General features: G+C 45.0%; 1 protein-coding gene across 2 annotated transcripts in view; it reads right to left on the bottom strand.

The window, feature by feature from the left end:
- The window catches only part of TIMELESS (timeless circadian regulator), a 166,486-nt gene that overhangs the window by 116,029 nt on the left and 25,687 nt on the right, over positions 1–24,770 (bottom strand). Inside the window, exons 7-11 of one of the 2 annotated variants that reach the window (XM_073552241.1) lie at positions 13,967–14,068; positions 13,661–13,816; positions 7,636–7,769; positions 3,145–3,232; positions 2,601–2,777 (exon numbers count right to left, since the gene is read on the bottom strand). In XM_073552241.1, the coding sequence (XP_073408342.1) occupies positions 2,601–2,777; positions 3,145–3,232; positions 7,636–7,769; positions 13,661–13,816; positions 13,967–14,068 (657 nt within the window). The remainder of the gene's footprint in view (positions 1–2,600; positions 2,778–3,144; positions 3,233–7,635; positions 7,770–13,660; positions 13,817–13,966; positions 14,069–24,770) is intronic. The other variant, XM_073552242.1, reaches the window with a different exon arrangement.

The following is a 24,770-nucleotide window of genomic DNA, read 5'->3' on the forward strand; positions in this document are numbered from 1 at the left end:
TTAGGGAACCCCTTCTTCCTCTCCCCCGCTTTTGTCAAAATCTCATCCAGTTCCGTGCCAAACAGGTACTTACCCTGGCAGGGTATAGCACACAATCTAGTTTTTGTTTGTGTGTCTCCTTTCCATCCCTTCAACCATAAGGCCCGCCTGCCAGCATTGGTCAGTCCTGCCGCTCTAGCTGATAACCGGAGAGAGTCTGCGGAGGAGTCGGAGAGGAAGGCCGCTGCTCCCTTAATGAGGGGCATAGAGGAAAGAAGTCTATTCCTAGCTACTCCATTCTTAATATTGTCCTCCAAGTCATTCAGCCACACCAACATTGATCTTGCCGTACACGTGGCTGCTATTGCGGGCTTAAAGGCTGCCGTACAAGCTTCCCAAGATCTTTTGAGGAATGTATCGGTCTTACGATCCGAAGAATCAGCCAAAGTTCCCGAATCCTCTACCGGCAAGGAGGATCTACGGGAGGTAGAGGCCACTGCCGCATCCACCTTGGGGGCTCTCGACCAGGCTGTTAACTCCTCATCGTCAAAGGGATACTTACGCTTTGACGTTAAGGGGAGGAAGGTTCTCTGACCTTGTTTCTCCCATTCCCTCTTAACTAGGTCTTTTACAGCTGGGACCACTGGGAATGCTCGGATCTTTTTACGGGAAATACCCGCAAACATTATGTCCTGAGGGGTCTTAGGGTCCTTACTCTCCGGCAACCCCATGGTATTTCGGACGGACTTCACTAAATTACTGACACTGTCCGTGGGGAAACACGTCTGATCCTCGTCCTCTGAGGAAAGGTATTCCTGGGACTTATCGGAATCAAGTTCTCCGGTATCTGACGGCGACCTTGACGCCAGCGAGACTCCTCCTTTAGGCGAACGTATTTCTCTCACGGAGGAGTGACCCCCTAGACTACTGGAACCGCCTAAGGCCCGTAGTTCCTCTCTTATCATTGCCCGAATATCCTCCTTCTTTCGTGAGGATTCCTCCTGTAAGGCCTCCTCAATACATGATTGGCATAATCTGTTTGGGTGGCCATCCGGGAGGGGCTGCGAACATAAGGCACACTCTCTATGTTTCGCCTTCTCTGTTCTTTTAGCCTAAAGGGGGTATGGACCAGAAAGAGAGGGCCATCAATTATCTATCCTGACCAAAAAAACACTCACCCGTGAATTTCGTCAGCAACTACCGGCTGCGGTGTCCGAGACCCAGGCTGAGGCGAGGCATGGGACGACTTCTTTTCCTTGCGTTTCTTCTCTAACGGCTCATCCTGCCTGGAAGGTCCACTAGATTCCTTCCTGGAGCTGCCACTTTTTCTGGTGCTATTGGTTCTCCTTGTAGCACTGCTCTGTCTACTGCCAAGTGGGGATACCACTAGCTGACCTGATGGGAGCGAAGCTGGGTCATCTAAGGACGACATGACTGCGCACTAGCGCTGTGTCTGTGGCCTCCTTTTAAAGCTTTTGCTATAGCTGCTCCTCCTTTCTTTTTTTTCATTTTTTTCGTCCACCATCTTTCTTTTCCCCCTACTGCGCATGCACGGGCGTTGTCCCGCGGTCTCTGCCTTCCGCTTGATCCCGGAAGTCCTCCTCCACTTCCGGGTTGCCTCTCCTGGGGAGCGCTGGGTCACCGCAAATAGTGATGCGGCCGGCGACGCCGAGCGTCTGCGCCCCCCCTCCACGCACGGGGTCCTTTTCCTGCCGCAGGTATGACTCCCAGCGCGCCGCTCAGCACACACGCTCAAGCCCTTCTCCTTTCGGGGGGGGGGGGGGGGCGCGCGGCCCAGTACGCCCAGATGGCGTTAGTAATGCGTCTACCCCCTCGGGGGGGGGGAGGTTATAGCCATGTCCCCAGTGAGCCTTGGCACCACTGTCGCCTCCAGCCTCACCTGCATTACACCAGCTCTGGGGGGGGGGGGGGGGGGAATACACCTCTCCGCCCGACGCTGCCTCCAGTCCTGGGGCCCCTGCTGCTCATATTCTGCACGCAGGCGGCTACCGGACCAGGCATCCTCTTCTGCGGGTTCCTTTCCAGGAACAGGAAACCAAACTGAGGGAGCGAGGGGGACCGCCCCATTTATCTCTCGGTAGGTTTCCTGTTCCAGGGGCGGATCCCCTCTCTCAGTGGGTGCTGTCGTGGCGAAGAGGAAAAAAAGAAAAAAGGTGTGCCTCCTTGCGACACTAAGCAAAAACTGGAGAAGGCTGACGCCGTCCAGGGGTGTATACTGCAGAGGAGGAGACAAAGTTAATCTTTTTCAGATTATGCATAGTGTCGCCTCCTAGTGGACAGCAGCATAACACCCACGGTTCTGTGTCCCCCAATAAGGCGACAGAGTAAATCTCTACATTTGTTTTTTTCAGTCAAGATAGGGTGCAGAGTGTACATTAATGAGAAAAAGAAATGAACTTTTTTGAACTTACCAAATGGCTGCAATAAAACAAAGAGTGAAAAATTGTAGAGATCTGAATACTTTCCGCACGCACTATGGCGCTCACCGTTAATGGGTTAACTGAGCATGCAGAAAAAGTAGTAAACATTAAGCAAATTTTAGTAAAGATTTTAAGTTTATTTTTTTCCTTTAATAATCCACTTATAACTTAATCATTCACCTTCACAAGGAACATGAGTCGATTATAGCAGTTCTCCAGGAAGTCTACGCAAAACTCCTTCAGGAAGAAGCGGACATTTAAAGCAGAACGATGACGCATCTCTGCTTCTTTGGCTTGTTGTTTCCTCCTTGGGACTCTTTTAAATTCCTTTCCAAGGTCATGGGTGTAATTCTCAAACTGTTTGTAAAAATGTTACATTTTTCAAAACACATTACTTAAATATTTTTTTTACATAATTTAACTACTGTATATGTTGCACAAACTAAGACTTTTCCTCCAAATAGGCAAGGTGCATTTAGCTCATGGAAGAAAAAAAAATACAGATAATGCACTGAAATACTTCAGACGGAACCGGTGAAGGTTTTAGGTTACCAAGAGCGTACATTCATGTAAAAAACAGCTTTACTCTGTTGCATATTTATCAGATACATAGTTATGTGACCTCCTAAACAGACGCTATGTGTCTCCTATTATCTATTTCCTATAATTTTTGTATATTTAACTTTATATCCAATTACAGTTTTTTCAAATGAGAAATACTTACATTATGAAGCCCTTTGTGGTAAATTATATCTTTATCGCCAATAGACTTCAAACCCTGAATTATATATGAGCCACCAAACCGTGAATGTCTATAACAAGAATAACCCAACATTGAAAGCACAAGTCATTTTACATGTACACACACTTAATAAAAGTGAACAAATGTAAGTAGAATTATGGAAAAGCATTAAACTTAAGTTTTCAATATATATAAAAATTGTATTTTTTTTTTTAAATCACACTAATTAACCCCTTAACGACCAGAGGTATTTCAGTTTTGGTATTTCAATTTTTTGCCCCCCATCTTCCCAGAGCCATAACTTTTTTATTTTTCCATCAAAATGTGGCAATGTGGGGACTTAATTTTTGCGGGACAAGTTGTTCTTTTGAACGACACCATTGGTTTTAACATTTAGATGCTATAATTACTTACTAAATGGGAATTTGCTGGGGAAATCAGACAAGGAAATAGACTTAGGCATCTTAGTCAATAAGAAGCTAAATTGGAGTGCCCAGTGTCAGGCAGCTGCCACCAAAGCAAATAGGGTCATGGGATGCATTAGAAGAGGTCTGGGGACACGAGATGAAAACATAATTCTCCCTCTGTACAGATCACTCGTCAGACCACACTTGGAGTATTGTGTGCAATTTTGGACGCCGGTGCTAAAGAAAGACATTACTGAACTTGAAAGGGTTCAAAGGCGGGCTACTAAAATGATAAATGGAGTTGGTTATATAATAATAATAATAAATTTTATTTTTATAGCGCCGACATATTCCGCAGCACTTTACATTTCAGAGGGGATTTGTACAGACAATAGACATTACAGCATAACAATAATCACATACAGTAGATTATAACAAATACCAAGAGGAGTGAGGGCCCTGCTCGCAAGCTTACAGTCTATGAGGAAAGAGGTAGACACGAAAGGTGGGTGGTAACAGTTGCCCTGATTGTATGGACCAGCCATAATGTTAAGTGTGTAACAGTACAGACACAGAGGGCTAATGGATGCATAAAGCATGTGGGAACATGATGCTGGGAACCTGGTTATGGTAAAATTTTTGGCTCTGCCACACAGGGATAGGTTAGGTTAATGTGTTGAGGCGATAGGCCAATCTGAATAAATGCGTTTTCAGGACACGCTTAAAATTGTGGGGACTGGGGACTAATCGTATTGACCTGGGAAGTGCATTCCAAAGAATTGGCGCGGCACGTGTAAAGTCTTGGAGACGGGAGTGGGAGGTTCTGACTATTGAGGATACTAACCTCAGGTCATCAGCAGAACGGAGGGCGCGGGTAGGGTGGTATACTGAAACAAGGGAGGCGATGTAGGGTGGTGCTGAGCCATGGAGGGCTTTGTGGGTGAGGGTAATAAGTTTATACTGAATTCTGGAGTGGATGGGTAGCCAGTGTAATGACTGGCACAAGGTAGAGGCATCGGTGTAACGATTGGTGAGGAATATGATCCTGGCTGCAGCATTCAAGACAGATTGGAGAGGGGAGAGTTTTGTAAGAGGGAGACCGATTAGAAGAGAGTTACAATAGTCGAGACGAGAATGAATAAGAGAAACAGTAAGAGTTTTTGCAGAGTCAAAAGTAAGAAAAGGTCGAATTCTAGAAATGTTTTTGAGGTGCAGATGACAAGAGCGAGCCAGTGATCGAATGTGGGGGGCAAAGGAAAGCTCGGAATCAAGTATGACCCCAAGACAGCGGGCATGTTGCTGGGGAGTAATAGTGGAACCACAGACGGAAATGGCAATGTCGGGTGTAGGTACATTAGTAGCGGGAGGAAACACAAGGAGTTCAGTCTTTGATAGGTTCAGTTTCAGATATAGTGAGGACATGATATTAGACACAGCGTTTAGACAATCGCCAGTGTTTTCTAGAAAGGCTGGCGTGATGTCAGGAGAAGAAGCGTATAATTGGGTGTCATCAGCATAGAGATGGTACTGGAAACCAAATCTACTGATTGTTTGACCAATAGGGGCAGTGTACAAGGAGAAGAGGAGGGGGCCTAGAACCGATCCTTGAGGAACCCCAACAGTAAGAGGAAGGTGAGAGGAGGAGGAACCGGCAAAAGAAACAGTAAAGGAGCGGTCGGAGAGATAGGAGGAGAACCAGGAGAGAACGGTGTCCTTGAGGCCAATGGAACGGAGCATAGTGAGGAGGAGCTGATGATCCACAGTGTCGAATGCTGCAGAGAGATCCAAGAGAATTAGCATGGAGTAATGACCATTTGATTTAGCTGTTAGCAGATCATTAGAGACTTTAGTGAGGGCAGTTTCAGTGGAGTGTAAAGAGCGGAAACCGGATTGGAGAGGGTCGAGAAGAGAGTTTTCTGAGAGATAGCGGATAAGACGGGAGTGGACCAGGCGTTCCAGGAGTTTAGAGATGAAGGGAAGATTAGAGACAGGTCTATAGTTAGCGGCACAATTTTGGTCGAGGGATGGTTTTTTAAGTAGTGGATGTATGATGGCATGCTTAAATGAGGAGGGAAAAATACCAGAAGAGAGAGAGAGGTTAAATATTTTAGTTAGGTGAGGGGTGACAGCAGGGGAAAGGGACTGGAGGAGATGTGACGGAAATGGGTCACTGGTGCAAGTAGTTGGGCGAGAAGATGCAAGGAGCCTGCTTACTTCTTCTTCTGTGACTGGTTCAAAATCAGAGAGTGAGTTAGATGCAGTGGGGGAGGGAGGACAGTGCATGGTATGAGGGGATTTGGAGATAATTTCCTGTCGGATCTGGTCAATTTTTTCTTTGAAGTAATTGGCCAGATCGTCAGCTCGGAGCTCAGTGGTTGGGGCCTGTACTCTTGGATTGAGTAGAGAATGAAAAGTGTCAAAGAGACGTTTCGGGTTATTGGACAGTGAGATGATGAGGGTGTTGAAATAGGTTTGTTTGGAGAGGTGAAGGGCAGTGTTGTATGTTCTAAGCATAAACTTAAAATGGATGAATGGATGAGTTGGTTCACTACAATACCCAGAAAGGTTATCAAAATTAGGTCTATTTACTCTAGAAAAGAGAAGACTTAGGGAAGACTTAATATATATGTACAAGTATATCAGAGGGCAATACAGAGATCTCTCCAATGAACTGTTTGTACCAAGGACTGTGACAAGAACAAGGGGGCATTCTCTTCGTTTGGAGGAAAGACAATTTCTGCACCAGCATAGAAGAGGGTACTTCACGGTAAGAGCAGTGAGGCTCTGGAATTCTCTTCCTGAGGAAGTGGTGATGGCCAACTCACTGAATGAATTTAAGAAAGGAATGGATGCTTTTCTTGTGAGTAACAGGATAGAACGTTACGAATAACAGAATATTATAGGTAGATGGTTGACCCAGCTTAGGGGAAGGAATTTTTTTTCCCTATGGAGAAAATTGGCTTCTACTCTGTGGGCTTTTTGCCTTCCCCAGGATCAACAATGCAGAACAGCTGCACTAAAAATAGGCTGAACTAGATGGACATAAGGTCTTCCTTCAGCCTTCAAAACTATGTTACTATGTTATATCATGTACTGGAAAACGGGGAAAAACATCCAAGTGCAGTGAAATTGCAAAAATTCCAGTTTTTATTTTTTTTATTTTTTACCATGTTTACTAAATGCTAAAACTGACCTGCCATTATGATTCTCCAGGTCATTAGGAGTTCAGACACTAAACATGTATAAGGTTATTTCTTATTTAAGTGGTGAAAAAAAAAAAATCCAAAATTTGTATAAAAAAAACTCACCATTTTCCAAGACCTGTAGCCTCTCCATTTCTCATAATCTGGGGCTGCGTGAGGGCTTATTTTTTATGAGCCGTGCTGACGTTTTGATACCATATTGGTGTAGATACGGGTCTTTTGATCACCCGTTCTTGCATTTTATTGCAAAGTAGCGGTGACAAAAAAACGTAATTCTAGCGGTTTTAATTTTTTTCTCATTATGCCATTTAACGATCAGGTTAATTCTTTTTCTATTTTGATAGATCGGGTGATTTTGAACACGGCAATACCAAATATGTGTATATTTGATTTTTTTTATTGTTTTATTTTGAATGGGGCGAAAGGATAATTTGAACTTCTATTTTTTTTTATATTTTTAGTAACTTTTTTTTCTTTAACTTTTTGCATGCTTTAATAGTCTCCATGATAGACTAGAAGCTGCAGTACTTTGATCGCCTCTGCTATGATGATCAGATCGCCTGTGTGTAGCAGAAATGCTCACTTGCTATGAGCGCCGACCACGGGGCTCATAGCAATCTGGCAATGACAACCATAGAGGTCTCCTGCAGACGTCTGGTTGTCATACCGACCCATCGGTGACCCGCAATCATGTGACTGGGGATCAACGATGGGCGGGATTAGTGACATAATTCCTGTAAGAATGAGTTAAATGCCACTGTCAGAGATTGACAGCAGCGTTTAACTAGTTAACAGCCATGAGTGGATCGCAACAGATCTTCTTTATGAGGTATGATGCAATGTCTTCTCTCACACAAACTCACCGGGTACCACGTTGAAAGACTCTGCTCTTTTTTTCTGCCATTTCCCGTTGGCGAAGTATCTCCAAATCTTTAAGATCTGTTGCTCTTTCAGCTGAAAATCGGCCCTGGCCAGTTGCAGCCAACTGCTCAGCGTTCTGTAAGACAAGTAATTTATGTAAAGCTTGAATTAAGAAAATGGACAAGTGACGAAAAAAAAAAAAAAACGTTACTGCACAAGCAAACTGTATCACAAAAATAACTCATAATATTTGACAGATTAAAACAAATGTCTGGTTTTCAGCTCTGATGTCAGTCAGTAAGACATATGATCTTTTTTTATGAAGAAAGAGGAACAGCATCTCATCCAGGTGATTGAAAATTTCATAAAGACTTTATTCTGCCATGATGTAACATTTCGACCTTTACAGGTCTTCGAAACGTTGCATCATGGCAGACTAAAGTCTTTATGAAAATTTTCAATCACCTGGATGGGATGCTGTTCTTCTTCCTTCATTGATGGTTTATGCTCCAATTGGGCCATTGGACAAGAACGTGCATCCCCATATTGAAGTGCTGTCGGCTGATGTTTATTTAAATGGTCTTTTTTGTCCTTCCTCATTCTTGGGTCCTCTACCAGAGGCCACGGAGTTTGCGGGTTCTGCGCAGTATCTTCGTTGTTTCTAGTATTGCGCTTTTCTGGACAGAGTTCAGATGTTGCTCCTGGATCTGTTTTCCAACTTAGGGGTCACTGCTACAAGGGCTCCTATCACCACTGGAATCACTGTTGCCTACACCTTTCACATTTTCTCCAGTTCTCCTTTGAGGTCCTGATATTTCTCCAGCTTCTCATATTCCTTCTTTCTGATGTTGCTGTTACTTGGCACTGCCACATCTATATCTATCTATCTATCTCTATATATATATATATATATACATATATATATATAATCGTCTTATCATGACTGTCTGTCTGTAACCAAAATCCCGCGGCGCTGACTGGTCAGCGACAGGCGCAACTGTTTGTAACGGTAAGCTGCACCTGCCGCTGAATGGTCGCGGCCAGCGCAGCGCTCAATCGGGCGCAGCACATCTGTAAAAAATAGAATTAAAATAAAAAAAAAAAGGTTATACTCACCTTTCGACGGCCCGCTGTCTCCTTTCCACGCGCCCGGCCTCGCGGTTCCCGTAATGCCTTGCGCCTTAGACCGGAGATGACGTCACTCTCGCGAGAGCGCGACGTCATCAGCAGTGTTTTGTGCAAAGCATTACTGGGACCGTGAGGCAGGGCGCGTGGAGTGGTGATCGCGGGCCGTCGGAAGGGGAGTATGTAACCATTTTTTATTTTAACAGAGACCATGCATACTCTGGAAAGGGGGGTGGCAGGACCACACATTCCAGGAAAGGGGGGTGAGGGTGACCATACATACCAGCAATGGGGTGTGAGGGGGTCCATGCATACCAGCAATGTGGGGGGGGAGGGGGACCATGCATACCAGCAATGTGGGGGGGAGGGGGACAATGTATACCAGCAAAGGGGGGGTGAGGGTGACTATGCATACCAGGATAGGGGGGTGAGGGTGACCATGCATACCAGGATAGGGGGGTGAGGGTGACCATGCATACCAGGATAGGGGGGTGAGGGTGACCATGTATACCAGGAGAGGGAGGTGAGGGTCCATGCTTACCAGGACTGGGGGGTGAGGGGTACCATGCATATCAGGATTGGGGGGTGAGAGGACCATGCATACCAGGAAAGGGGGGTGACGGGACCATGCATACCAGGAAAGGGGGGGTGACGTGGGCCATGCATACCAGGAAAGGGGGGTGGTGAGGGGACCATGCTTACCAGGAAAGAGGGGTGCGAGGACCATGCATACCAGGATTGGAGGGTGAGAGGACCATGCATTCCAGGATTGGGGGGTGAGGGGACCATGCATATCAGGATTGGGGGGTGAGGGGACCATGCATATCAGGACTGGGGGTGAGAGGACCATGCATATCAGGATTGGGGGGTGAGAGGACCATGCATATCAGGATTGGGGGGGTGAGAGGACCATGCATATCAGGATTGGGGGGTGCTTTATTGCATTATTATTAAAACTTCATAAACTACATACATATTCTAGAATACAAATGCATTAGGATCGGGCCACCATCTAGTCTATGATAATTATCATTGCTGTCTTCTGATGCTTATCTACTATCACAATGTCTGGTTGGTTAGACAACACCTGCTTATCCGTCTGGATCTTGAAGTCCTACAGGATTTTAGCCCTTTCATTCTCCACCACTTTTTCTGTGCTCTCCCACCTGGACTTAGGAGGACTTAGCCAGAATTAAGCCCTTCCTTTCTTCACTCAAGACTTTTCTTTTCAACGCCTTTGGCATGGTTAAAAGTAATTTTTTCATTCCTATTACTTTTGGGATATTACTAGAACTTGTTTTGCCATCCAGCTTGTCCAATTGCAAGAGGATTGTGAACACTACAGCAGGGTTTTTTTCATACTTTCCTTCGTTAAATAATATTTGGTTCAGGTGATCACCTAATCAAAAGCGCATTAAGAAGAATGAGGTGTACTCTGGTTGAAATTCAACTGACATTGGAATGGAAGTCAGACATGTAGAGAAGCTGATTTTTTTTTTTTTAATAACTGCAGTGGTCTCTTAATTTTTGCCAGAGCTGGCTGTGTATATTATTCCAATAAACATGGATTTTGATACTCACTGTAAAATCTCTTTTTTAGAGCCTTCATTGTGGGACACGTATGTATGCTGCTGTCGCTAGGAGAAACTAGACTTGCAGACTTTGTGCAGAAAATAATCTGCAGCATGGTAATTGTCTATGCGTTTTTGCCCTCCGTTTTTCACCATTGAATTCACTCAAATTAATAAAAAAAAAATTAGCATTTTTGCAAGTGCGTTTTGCCTGCCAAGAGATGCAGAAATGTTGCAGAAATTTTACTTCCTTCATAAATTTCACTGAAATTTCCTACTTTTCAATAAAAAAAAAAAAATTTGGCTTACATCCTTTATGAATGTTGCCTTATATAGAATCATTCTGCAGAAAAAAAGTTTAACATTTTTTTTCCTGTAAAATGCATTTTCTCATTGGTTTGGAATGTTTTATTGTGCCCGATTGGAGTAAAAGTGTGACACCATTGTTCTCAGCAGAGGTGCTCAGAGATGCTTCCAGGGGTCTTCCCCATGCTGTTCTCCTTCCATTCAGTACTTTTTCCATCCATTTTCACTGCACTTCAGTGAGTAATTGGTCAGTAGTTTAACCCCTTTACCCCCAAGGGTGGTTTGCACGTTCATGACTGGGCCAATTTTTACAATTCTGACCACTGTCCCTTTATGAGGTAATAACTCTGAAACGCTTCCATGGATCACACTGATTCTGATATTGTTTTCTCGTGACATATTGTATTTCATGTTAGTGGTAAAATTTCATTCAAATAACTTGTGTTTATTTGTGGGGAAAAAAAAAAAACGGAAATTTGGCGAAAATTTCGCAATTTTCCAACTTTGAATTTTTATGCCCTTAAATCACAGAGATATGGCACACAAAACTTAAGTAACATTTCACATATGTTTACTTTACTTCAGCACAATTTTGGAAGCAAAATTTTTTCTTTGTTAGGAAGTTATAAGGGTTAAAAGTTGACCAGCGATTTCTCATTTTTGCAACACCATTTTATTTTTACGGACCACATCACATTTGAAGTCACTTTGAGGGGTCTATACGATAGAAAATACCCAAAAGTGATACCATTCTAAAAACTGCACCCCTCAAGGTGCTCAAAACCACATTCAAGAAGTTTATTAAACCTTTTGAAAAAAATGAACATTTAACTTTTTTTTCACAAAAAAATTACTTCAGGTCCAATTTTTTTTATTTTACCAAGGGTAACAGGAGAAATTGGACTGCAAAAATTATTGTGCAATTTCTCATGAATACACTGATACCTGATATGTGGGGGAGAACCACTATTTCAGCGAATGGCAGAGCTCAGAAGGGAAGGAGCGCCGTTTTCAATGCGAAATTGGCTGGAATTCAGATCAGACGCCATGTCACATTTGGAGAGCCCCTGATGTGCCTAAACAGAGGAAACCCCCCACAAGTGACCCTATTTTGGAAACTAGACCACCCAAGGAACTTATCTAGATATGTGGAGAAAACTTTGAACCCACAAGGGCTTCACAGAAGTTTATAACGCCCGGGCGTGAAAATAAAAAAATCATTTTTTTCCACAAACATGATCTTTTAGTCCCCAATTTTTTTATTTTCCCAAGGGTAACAGGAGAAATTGGACCCCAACAGTTGTTGTCCAATTTGTCCTGAGTACGCCGATACCTCATATGTGGGAGAAAACTACTGTATGGGGACATATCGGGGCTTGGAAGGGAAGTAGTGACGTTTTAGAATGCAGACTTTGATGGAATGGTCTGCGGGTGTCATGTCCCGTTTGGAGAGCCTCTGATGTGCCTAAACTGTTGAAACGCCCCACAAGTGACCCCATTTTGGAAACTAGACCCCCCACGGAACTTATCTAGATGTGTGGTGAGCACTTTGAACCCCCAAGTGCTTCACAGAAGTTTATATCGCCCGGGCGTGAAAATAAAAATATCATTTTTGTGGAAAAATGATATTTTTGCCCCCAATTTTTTATTTTCCTAAGGGTAACAGGAGAAATTGGACCCCAAAAGTTGTTTTGCAATTTGTCCTGAGTAGACTGATACCCCATATGTGGGGGTAAAACAGTTTGGGCGCATGGCAGAGCTTGGAAGGGAAGGAGCACCATTTGACTTTTTCAACGCAGAATTGGCTGGAATTGAGATCAGATGCCATGTTGCGTTTTGGAGCACCTGATGTGCCCAAACAGTGGAAACCCCCCCAATTCTAATTCCAACCCTAACCCCAACACACCCCTAAACCCTAATCTCAGCCCTAGTGGGAAAATGGAAATTAACAACTTTTAATTTTATTATTTTTCCCTAACTAAGGGGGTGATAAAGGGGGGTTTCATTTACTATCTATAGTGGGTTTTTATGTTTGCCAGCTGTCGCACGCTAAAAGACGCTTTTTATTGTAAAAATAGTTTTTGCATCACCACATTTTGAGAGCTATAATTTTTCCATATTTTGACCCACCGAGTCATGTGAGGTCTTATTTTTTGCGGGACGAGTTGACATTTTTATTGGTACCATTTTCGGGCACGTTTTTTGATCGCTTTTTATTCCGATTTTTATAGGGTGGGTCGTTATGTAAGCGGCGATACTAAATATGTTTACTTTTATTTTTATTTCCAAAAAAATGAATTGGGGAGTATTTTTTTTTTTTTTTTTTTTTTAATTTATTTAGCAAATTTTTATAAATTATTTTTACACTTTTTTTTAACTTTATTATACTGTCCTAGGGGGGACATCACTGACATGTGACAGATCGCTGATCTGTCACATCACAGATCACTGTGACAGATCAGCGATCTGTCACAGGCAGTGTTGGAGGCTTCCTCATGCCGGAACGTTGCAGGCATGATGAAGCTGGCTCGCCGCAGGCCCCCGCCGCCATATTGGATCCGGGGACCTGCAGTGAAGGAGGCCCCCCGCAGCAGCGCGATGTGCAGCGGAGGGAACCCCCTCCCTGCCGATGCTTCCCTAAACCCCCGGTACACTGCGATCGTGTTTGATCCGTCCGTGACCGCCCCTGACACATAGTGCCGGGTGTCAGCTGTGATAATCAGCTGACACCCGGCCGCGATCAGCGACGCTGATCGCGCTAAACGTACTATCCCGTCCATGGGCATAGGGGCCCGGGACCCAAGGACGAGATAGTATGTCTCATGTCAGAAAGGGTTAAGCCTGTGCTGCCTCGGCTTTTTCATGGAGGCCTGCTGCATCCTGTTGTGCATTAGTATAGTGACCTGGTGTTGGTAAATGCAGCACCCTTTCTCTGTATATTACGTCCTTTACAGTATAGTACAGCAGGTAACGTCAACAAATACCAAGACAAACAATTTCTTGCTAATGATTGACAGCCACTCACCTGATCCCGGAACATGAGAGACACTGTTTCTAGAACATGCATGCTCCACTGCTGCTCTGTCTCCGAACTAGCCAAGAACTTCACAAGATCATCCATACCACTCATGTGGATTGCCCATAATACTTTGTCGTGAATACTAGCGTCATCATCCACATTCTGAAAGAGGCAAAATGTAATGAACAAGAATAAAGAGACTGTAGTAACAAAGCTTTTAGTCATTTACACTTGTATAGACATGAATGCATTCAGTGCGGCAGATCAGTTTCACAATTCAACTCTACGCTTGCAGAATATAGTTCCAAACACCTTTTCCTCATCAGGATCAGCAGGAACGTGAAGGAGATTTCGTACTAGTAAAAGAATTCTTTCAATTAGCAAGTTATGTTCCTCTTCACGCTGCTCCCAGTCCTATAGAAAAAAAATGGAAGCAAGAGTTGATTATGAAAAGTGTAAAAATTTCCAGCAATGTGTAATACAGATTAACACTTTCCCGTCATGGCAATTTTTTTTAGTTTTGTACTTTTTATTTATTTTCCTCTTCTTTCAAGGCCCTTTTAATTTTTCCATCCACATGGACGTATGAGGTTGCTTTTCGGTGGACAAGTTACACTTTTAAATGACACTATTCATTTTACCATTCAATTAATCGAAAAGTAGGGGGAAAAAAAAAATCCTGCACTAGCTTTTTGATTTTTGCTTTTACAGTGGCTGGAAGAATAACCCGGCAATATGATTCTTCAGGTCATAATTACCGAGATACCAAACTTGTGTAGTTTTTACTTTATTTGAGCGGTAGAAAGAAAAATTGATATTTGTTAAAAAAAAAAAAAATTCTCCCTTGTGTCACCATTTTTCAAGACCTGTGACATTTTCATTTTTACATCAATGTAGCTTTGTGAGGACTTGTTTTTTGTGTAGCGAGCTCTGGTTTAATTAATTCCATTTTGGGGTAGATAAGTTTCAATGACTTATTGATTTTTTTTGCGCAAACTAAAAAACGCATTTCTGGCGTGTCATTTTTTTTCTTTTTATGAAGTTTATTGATCAAGTTAATTTAGCATTTTATTTTTTAATACACTGGACTTTTATGGACGCAGTAATACGAAATGGAGATTACACACGTGGTCAAAATTGTTGATACCCCTCGTTTAAATGACAGAAAACCCCACAATGGTCACAATAAACTTGAATTTGACAAAAGTAATAATAAATAAAAAATCTATGAAAATGAACAAATGAAAGTCAGACATTGCTTTTCAACCATGCTTTCAAGGAATTTAAAAAAAAATAAAAAACTTATGAAATAGGCCTGGACAGAAATGATGGCACCCCTGAAAATGTGACAAAAGGGACATGTTAAATCAAGGTGTGTCCACTAATTGGCATCACAGGTGTCTACAGTCTTGGAATCAGTGAGTTGGCCTGTATTTTTTTTATTATTACTTTTGTCAGATTGAACTTATTTCTGTCACCATTGTGGGTTTTTATGTCATTAAACAAGTGTGTGTATCTATCTATATATAAAATTGAACGTGTGTATGACCAATCAATCATGAAGCATCTTTCCTTTCACCAGAGCTGTTTAAAAGAAGCTGAGCTGTGATTGGTTGCTATGAGCAACAGTTTTTCCACTCCACAACACCTCAGCAGACACTGACCGGGTGGGAGAAATCTAGCATTCCCAGAAACATAAGCTCCCAGCCATTGTCTGCCCCCCCTGAAAGGAGCAGAGCGCACATGACAGAAATGAATCCCCCCTCCCGAGCCCATATACCCATCACACATCCTCCAACCCATAGGCACATCTTCCCTCATAAAGGGATCTCCGGTATGGAAGTGAGGGCAAATCACTCAGTGCTGTGATTCTGACCCCAGGCTTCTATTAAAGGGATCATTGGTATGGAAGTCAGGGTAAATCCATCCAGCGCCTTCAGTTATGACCCCAGGCCTCTCTTAGGCCTCTTTCACACATCAGTTTTTTGCCTTCAGGCGCGATCCGGCTTTTTTTTGTAAAACCGGATCCAGCTAAATGCAATGCCGGATCCAGTTTTTCCCCATTGACTTGCATTAGCGCCGGATCGCGCCGGATGGCATTGCGTTTCATCCGTTTTTTGCCGGATCCGGCTACTTGTCTCATTCCGGCGTCTGGAAAAAACGGCTACTGTAACGTTTTATGTCTCCGGCGAAAAAGCCGGAAGCGCCGGATCCGACGCTTCCGGCTTTTTGCCACAATGAAAGTCTATGGGCGCCGGATCGCGCCGGATCCAGAAAAAGACGGATCCAGCCACCGGATCCGTTTTTTTAAGTCTGCGCATGCTCAGATCCAATTGGCCAGCCCCCAGGAAACAGATATAACCTGCTAGACGGATCCAGCAGAAAAACGGATCCGTTTCTACAGTTCTCCAAAATTTATGCCGGATCCGTTTTTTCTAAAAATAGCCGGACCCTGCCTGACGGCAAAAAACTGATGTGTGAAAGTAGCCTTAATGGGATCCTCGGTATGGAAGTTAGGGCAATTGCACTCAGCGTTCTGGTTCTCATCCCAGGCTCTCTTAAAGGGATCTCCGATAAGGAAGTTAGGGTACATCCCTCAGTGCGCTGATTCTCAATAATAAAAGAAGAAATGATCCAGCTGAGTGCTCTGGTGATTTATTGAGTGCTGTTCAGACAACAGAACGTTGTTAACGCGGTTCTGGCTAGACACCCTTAATCATAACCTCTGATTTCGCCGACGCCATTTTGGATCCAGACGTCGTCCACACCGGCGACATGTTCTTGCAGCGACGCCATCTTGAGTATCGCGGGATTTCGCCGATCCAAGATGGCATCACCGCAAGAACATGTCGCCGGCGGAAGATGCCGGGGATCGTGGAGCAGCGGCGATGACGGCGTGAGTATGAGAGACGGAGTGAGAGAAAGGGTTGTATGTGGAGTGAAAGAGTGAGTGGAGATGGTGAAAGGTGAGAGGAGTGTGTGTTGAGGAGGAGTGGTGTGTTGAGGGTTAACATGGCAAGAGGTGTGCTGTGACGTCACCAGTTACAACTGGACGGAAGTTGTTACAACCCGGAAGCTGCTTAGCACATTTATTATTATAGATATGATCCATGTTTACTCCATGAGAAATAAAAATGATTGTCCGGCTAGAAGCTCCAAAAGGAGATGTTTTTTTTTTCTAGACATTACAGTGATGATAACTATATGTTATGTCCCTTTTTTTTTTTTTTTTTTTTTTTTTTTTTTTAAGAATGGGAATATTTTTTTTGCAATTTAATCTGGTCTTTTCCTTTCCATGTCCCATTCCTCCCCCCCTTTCCAGTTGTTCTTAATATTCTGTGTTTACCCAGAGTGGGTAACCGGTCGGATCGGGGGCTTATCTACAGCATTATAGAATGCTGACAATTAGACAAACAATACACAGGGTTAATTCAACAAAACCCCTGTGCCCATATGGAAATAATGTACAGATAGTTCAATCCAAGGAAAGTATTACCCTATAGAAAAACTTTGCACACCAGAAATAGATCAATAAAACATTTTTATTTGATAACAATTAAAATCATGATAATAAATAATATAAAGAAATTTTGAACAATACCAAAGAAAAGTGAAGCACCACAGATCAGAGGCAAATTATATAGAAAAAGTATAGAGCACACCACCACAGATAAATAGACCTTGTGACCAATAACTAGTAATGCCTGATTGAACAGAGTCATTAAATGAAGCCGCACAAGGAGATAATAATTAAATTTGCTGATGACACAAAGCTAGGAGGGATAGCTAATACTAGAGAAGAGAGAGAGAGGATACAAAAGATATAAATAAACTGGAGCAGTGGGCAGCAACTAACAGAATGGTTTTTAACAGGGAAAAATGCAAGGTACTACATCTGGGCAATAAAAATGAAAAAAGCATATACAGAATGGGAGGATTAGGGCTAAGCAACAGCACATGTGAAAAAGACTTGGGTATACTAATAGATCACAGACTGAATATGAGGCAACAGTGTGATGCAGCAGCAAAAAAGGCAAATGCAATTCTAGGATGTATTAACAGAAGCATACAGTCTAGATCATGTGAAGTCAATATTGCACTCTACTCCTCTTTGGTCAGACCTAATCTGGAATAACAGTTTTGGGCACCACATTTTTAAAAAAGACATCAACAAACTGGAGCAAGTTCAGAAAAGAGCGACCAGAACGGTGACCGGTCTGCAAACCCTGTCTTATGAGGAAAGGTTGCAGGATTTGGGAATGTTTAGTTTGCAAAAGAGAAGACTGAGAGGAGACTTAATAGCTGTCTACAAATATCTAAAGGGCTGTCACATTGTAGAAGGATCATCTTTATTCTCATTTGCACAAGGAAAGACTAGAAGCAATGGGATGAATCTGAATGGGAGGAGACACAGATTAGATATTAGAAAAAACTTTTTGACAGTTAGAGTGATCAATGAGTGGAACAGGCTGCCACGAGAAGTGGCGAGTTCTCCTTCAATGGAAGTCTTCAAACAGAGGCTGGACAGACATCTGACTGGGATGATTTAGCGAATCCTGCTTTGAGAAGGGGGTTGGACCAGATGGCCCAGGAGGTCCCTTCCAACTACGATTCTATGATAATAGAATGCCATGGTGGAAATAACAATAATTACCTCAGGTTTGATGGTGCCACGGCCCCTTTATAGAATGCTGTAGATAAGCCCTGAAGGGCGGTGGACGTAAGGCTGGGTTCAGATTGCGTTAGGGGGTTGCATTTAACACATCAGTTACATAGCGGCATGCGTTAGCGATGTGCAGTCATTCTGTGACGGACCCTCGGACGCGGTCTGCATGAAGCATCTGCGCTAGCGCGATCGCGTTAGGCTACTTTCACACATCAGGTTTTCGGCGTCAGGCGCGATCCGGCGTCGTGCCGGAACGCCGGCAAATGTTTCTGAAAACCGGATGTGACGGATCCGGTTTTCTGCCGGATCCGTCTTTTTCTGGACAGACAAAACCGGATCCGTCTCATCCGGTTCATCCGTTTTTCTATCCGTTTTTTCGACGGATTACGCCGGATCCGGTTTTTAAAATTGACCCTTGTGGCCTTCCGAACGGGATTGGCTACTGGAAAACTATATATAGCGTGTTCCTACAGCCCTTCTTTGACAGGTTGTAGAGGAGAAAGTGCAGGTTGGAGAGAAGAGCAAGTTACTGGCGAAGATGGATGTTGTGATTGGAAATATTTTGAAGAATTTGGCGGATTTTACAGCGGAGGCGAATCGTTTGAGGGTGATTGTTCTGGAGAAGGAGAGAGCGAGACAGCAGCGCATCAGGCATCGTAGACAACGTTTGTGGATCCACCCCATCACAGCCAAGAGAATGACGCGTGGGGTCTATTCTACACTATGCATGGACCTTCGACGAAACCCGGATAAATTTTTTGGATATGTTAGGATGAAAATGGAGAATTTTGATTACTTGGTGGAGCGCATTGCACACCTCATAAGAAAAGCGGACACCTATTGCCGCTTCTCTGTTTCACCCGCAGAGCGTCTGATGGTGACTTTAAGGTAAGCCACATTTATTGGATATGATCGCATCAGAGCACACTTTCACTGCAATCTTGTTGGTGGTAATTTGTATCTCCAAGTGTTATAGGTCAGTTTTGGTATGTAATGCTGTGATTTAAAACTAATTTATTGTTTTTTAATTCCCCACAGATTTCTTGCAACTGGAGAATCCCTTTCGTCACTGCATTTCCAGTACAGACTCGGGATTTCCACCATATCTGGAATTGTGAAGTACACATGCCGTGCACTGTGGGACTCCTTAGCTGAAGAGTTTTTACCAGAGCCCACAACAGAGAGGTGGATTGAAATTGCTGACAAGTTTCAACAGATATGTCAGTTTCCAAACTGCTTGGGCGCTGTGGACGGGAAACATATCCGCATTGTAAAGCCAGCTGGATCGGGATCGGAATATTTCAATTACAAGAAATATTTTTCAATTGTCCTCATGGCCATCGCTGACGCGGAATACAAATTTATTGCGGTTGATATTGGGGCCTATGGCCGCTCCAATGACTCTCAAGTTTTCAAACTGTCTGCCATGGGGCGTAAACTGTATGGAAACACCTTCCAGTTCCCACCACCTAGACCGCTGCCGCAAACATCTGGTCCACCTATGCCATTTGTCTGTGTAGGGGATGAAGCCTTCCAGCTGTCAGAACACCTTTTGAAACCGTACTCTAGCAGAGGATTGACAAGACCAAAACGCATTTTTAATTACCGCCTCACAAGAGCAAGAAGAATGGTTGAATGTACCTTTGGTATTCTGACAGCCAAATGGCGGGTCCTATTGACTGCGATCAACCTCAAGACAGAAACTGTGGACGAGGTGATCAAAGCGTGCGTGGTACTCCACAATTTTGTTATCTGCAAGGAACCCATTTCCATTGAGGACACCTCTGAAGAAACCACCTTGCAAGATTACCATGACATTACCACTAGAAGTTCTGTGACGGTTTCAGTAATGAGGGACAATTTTGCACTATACTTTATGTCACCTCAAGGCAGAGTACACTGGCAGGATGACAGAGTGTGAAAGATTTGTGCCCTAACCAAACTTGTGTACCTTCTGGACCAACAGTATATACCTTTGCCAACCAAAGTTGGCTATCTTGTCATGGTCTCTATTTTTAGCTTTAGGCCACAGGTGTGTACCTGGTTGTGTTTTATGCAAAGTATTTCACCTTTTAACAAAAGTTGTGTACATTGTTAGGAAATCACCAACAATAAACACAACTTTTTAGGTGAAATACTTTGCTTCAAACACAACCAGGAACACAACTGTGGCAAAAAGCTAAAATTTACCCACAGTTATATACCTAGTTTTGAATACCATTTCACCTTTTAAATACCCTGTATTTAACCTTTTTCGCCGCAGAAAGAAATGACAGACAACCAGTGTAAAATAATTTAACTTTTATTGAAAAATGTTTTTTTTTAGTAAACTTTTTTAAAATTTTAATAAACTTGTTTAATAAAACTTTGAAACTATAAAACTGAAACCATAAAACTGGTCATTTTTATTTAAATACACACATTATAATTCTGTGTAGTGTGTGGTGGAAATACTGCTGTAGGGGCTGCGGGACACTTCGACACTGGGAGTGTGGAGAGAGGACTGGGATCGTGGTGGGGAAGGAACAGTTAGAGGTGAAGGTGTGGAAAAAACTACAGAATGGGTGGACATGTGGGAAGCAGAAGAGGTGGTGGGTGGTGGAGTGGAGGGTTGGGCAGGGACTGTAGGAGCAGATGATGTTGATGGCAAGTTGTATGGGGAAGGAGTTTGGTACGGGGCAGGTTGCTGGAAGTGGGGAGATGTCTGGTACGGGGCAGGTTGCTGGAAGTGGGGAGATGTCTGGTACGGGGCAGGTTGCTGGAAGTGGGGAGATGTCTGGTACTGGGGAGTTTGCAGGTACTGTGGAGGTTGCTGGTGCTGGTGAGGTTGCTGGTGCTGGTGAGGTTGCTGGTGCTGGTGAGGTTGCTGGTGCTGGTGAGGTTGCTGGTGCTGGTGAGGTTGCTGGTGAGGTTGCTGGTGCTGGTGAGGTTGCTGGTGCTGGTGAGGTTGCTGGTGAGGTTGCTGGTGCTGGTGAGGTTGCTGGTGCTGGGGAGGTTGCTGGTGCTGGGGAGGTTGCTGGTGCTGGGGAGGTTGCTGGTGCTGGGGAGGTTGCTGGTGCTGGGGAGGTTGCTGGTGCTGGGGAGGTTGCTGGTGCTGGGGAGGTTGCTGGTGCTGGGGAGGTTGCTGGTGCTGGGGAGGTTGCTGGTGCTGGGGAGGTTGCTGGTGCTGGGGAGGTTGCTGGTGCTGGGGAGGTTGCTGGTGCTGGGGAGGTGGATGGTGCTGGGGAGGTGGATGGTGCTGGGGAGGTGGATGGTGCTGGGGAGGTGGATGGTGCTGGGGAGGTGGATGGTGCTGGGGAGGTGGATGGTGCTGGGGAGGTGGATGGTGCTGGGGAGGTGGATGGTGCTGGGGAGGTGGATGGTGCTGGGGAGGTGGATGGTGCTGGGGAGGTGGATGGTGCTGAGGAGGTGGATGGTGCTGGGGAGGTGGATGGTGCTGGGGAGGTGGATGGTGCTGGGGAGGTGGATGGTGCTGGGGAGGTGGATGGTGCTGGGGAGGTGGATGGTGCTGGGGAGGTGGATGGTGCTGGGGAGGTGGATGGTGCTGGGGAGGTGGATGGTGCTGGGGAGGTGGATGGTGCTGGGGAGGTGGATGGTGCTGGGGAGGTGGATGGTGCTGGGGAGGTGGATGGTGCTGGGGAGGTGGATGGTGCTGGGGAGGTGGATGGTGCTGGGGAGGTGGATGGTGCTGGGGAGGTGGATGGTGCTGGGGAGGTGGATGGTATGTAATAGGAGGGGGAGGATGGAAAGTGGCTGGAGGTGGATGGTATGTAATAGGAGGGGGAGGATGGAAAGTGGCTGGAGGGGGTGTAGATGTAATAGGAGGGGGAGGATGGAAAGTGGCTGGAGGGGGTGTAGATGTAATAGGAGGGGGAGGATGGAAAGTGGCTGGAGGGGGTGCAGGTGGAGGAACTACTGTGGTGGGAGGAGGAGGAGGTTGGGAGGTAACTTGCTGGAGAGCAGCGTGGCATGAATGCATTACATGCATCTGCTGGGCAGGAGAGAGCGTTTCCATGCGCTCCACAACAGACCTGAAAAAGGTGTGGTTTGGCGAAGATCTTGCTTCTGAATGCATGGTTTGCAGAAGTGTCTTCACCTCCAGAATGCTGGAGTTGATCTGCTGATAGCCTGCGGATATTTGCTCTGACAAGACTTTTAGACAATTCTGGAAAGATGCATTCAGATGCAAGAACTCTGGCGCATAAGTCTTTTCCTGACCCCTCTGCCGCTGCCGCCCAGTACCCGCAGGTGTACTAGAGGTGGCAGGGGCAGAAGGGTGGGGTAAAGGGAAAGCGATCTCCTCACCAGCAGCTTCATGTAATGTAGGCGGCCACGATGCTCCTGTGCTGGTGGATGGGACAGATGGGTCGAATGTGTGTGAAGGCTGGGAAGGTGCAGATGTACCGGGGCGGTCGAAGTGTCCCTCGGTGCCGGTCTCCTCAGGGATCGCCTCAGAAGGGTCCAATCGTGCCGGCTCCCGAGTGCTGCTCACCGTGCTGTGGAATAAAGAGAAAAAAAAACAATTAAAATACTGACATGGTATGGCCCTGGCTGAAAAAAATTTTTACATATAACATTTTTTTTCACATGTGGTGTGTAATATTTACCTTCTGGTGACCATTGTTTCCCGGAGGAACGACAGGGCTTCTGCGTACTTGTACTTGCTCCTGCGTCCTCCAGATCCACTCGGGGCCCACATCTCTTTATTGAACTCCTTCTTGAAACGATCCCTCACAGACCGCCACCGATTCACAATTCTGTTCCCTGAAACAAGAAAGGAGTGGTTAGTATACAACATCAGTGTTTCCCAAACTCCAGTCCTCATGGTCCCCAGGGGTCATGTTTTCATGATTTCTATAGTAAATAGAAATCCTGAACACATGATCCGTGGGGACCACGAGGACTGGAGTTCGGGAAACACTGGTTTACATCAAGCAACCGGTACTGTATATACTTACGCTCTTTAATCTGGGCCCGAGCTTCGAGGTCCTCCCAGCGGCCCACAAGGAGAGAACAGATTTCCTCCCAGAGTCGTCGGGTAACAATCAGGTCAGCGTGGCGGCGGTCAGCCATATTCCAGAGCGGCTCCCTTTCTCTGACGAGATCGATGAGGCGGTCCACATCAATGCCTCCATCCTCACCGTCAGAGTCGGGAGCACGCTGTGAAGGCTGTTAAAGAAAAAGACAAAAATAACATAATTAGCCTCCACAAAAGAAATGAAATAAAAAGTGCAAAAAAACAAAGCAAAAATATTTATACTTACACGCTGGTGACCGCCGCGTTGCTGTCGCCGACGACCCTGGGAGGCACTGCGAGGACCTCTTGGCCAAGCACCAGATTGGGAAGACTAGAGAAGAAAACAAAAAAAGTTATGTCTTTGGATGTAGGCATTTGTTTGCTGTGTGTGGTCTGCAGAACATTGTTTTCTATGTGTTGTGTGTAGTGTGATGTTGTGTTTCTGCGTTTGATGCAAAAAACTTACGAATTGTGAGCCCACTCCAAGTGTCTGTCCACCCCTTCCTTCTTCTTCTGGGAGCTCCTCTTCATCTTGTGATTCCTGTTTTGAAATAAAAGGCAATGAATAGACATATATTACAGAGAAGATGGATTTTGGAAATAAAAACTTACCGTCAAACGCTGACGATGCGAGGGAGGGCTCCCAGAAGATGTGCTGTCCTCTTGCTGGCCAGACTCCATGGCTGTGGGTGGTGTTACAGCTGCTGCCAGTGAAGCCAGTGCTGCTGCTGCTGCTGCTGCTGCATCTCTTGGGCGGCTGTTGAATAAAGAGAAACAAAGGGCCAATGAATATCTTGATATTCAATAGCCCTAGTTTGGAGGAATGGGGGATTTGATAATTACCGTCTCTCATCTGCTGCTGGCCTCCCCTCCTCAGCATGTTCTATTTGCTGCTCCATTTGGGGTGGTGGTGGTGCGGATGGTGCTGCAGTGGTCTCCTGCCTTCTCCTGCGCCTGGTTGCTGTCTTGGGTGGCATGTTGGGTGTGGCTGTGGGTCCCACTGTCTTGCTTTTATATATGTCTTGTGGGCAGAGCTACTGAGCATGCTCAGACCAAAAAACCGGATCCGGCGCTCATAGGCTTTCGTTGTGTGAAAAAGCCGGACGCGCCGGATCCGGCGTGTCCGGCTTTTTCGACGGAGACAAAAAACGTTACAGTCACCGTTTTTTCCAGACGCCGGATCGTGACACATTGCCGGATCCGGCGAAAACCGGATGAAACGCATGGCCATCCGGCGCGATCTGGCGCAAATGCAAGTCAATGGGGGGGAAAACGGATCCGGCATTGCATTTCGCCGGATCCGGTTTCTGTCAAAAGCGCCGGATCGCGCCTGACGGCGAAAACCTGATGTGTGAAAGAGGCCTTAGTGAGTACGCATTGAACGGACTGCATTAACGCAATCTGGACCTGGCCTAACTTGTATTGGTCAAACC

Source organism: Dendrobates tinctorius, unplaced genomic scaffold (assembly GCF_039654945.1).
Source record: "Dendrobates tinctorius isolate UK_male_01 unplaced genomic scaffold, ASM3965494v1 ptg000187l, whole genome shotgun sequence".
Taxonomy (NCBI): Eukaryota; Metazoa; Chordata; class Amphibia; order Anura; family Dendrobatidae; genus Dendrobates; species Dendrobates tinctorius.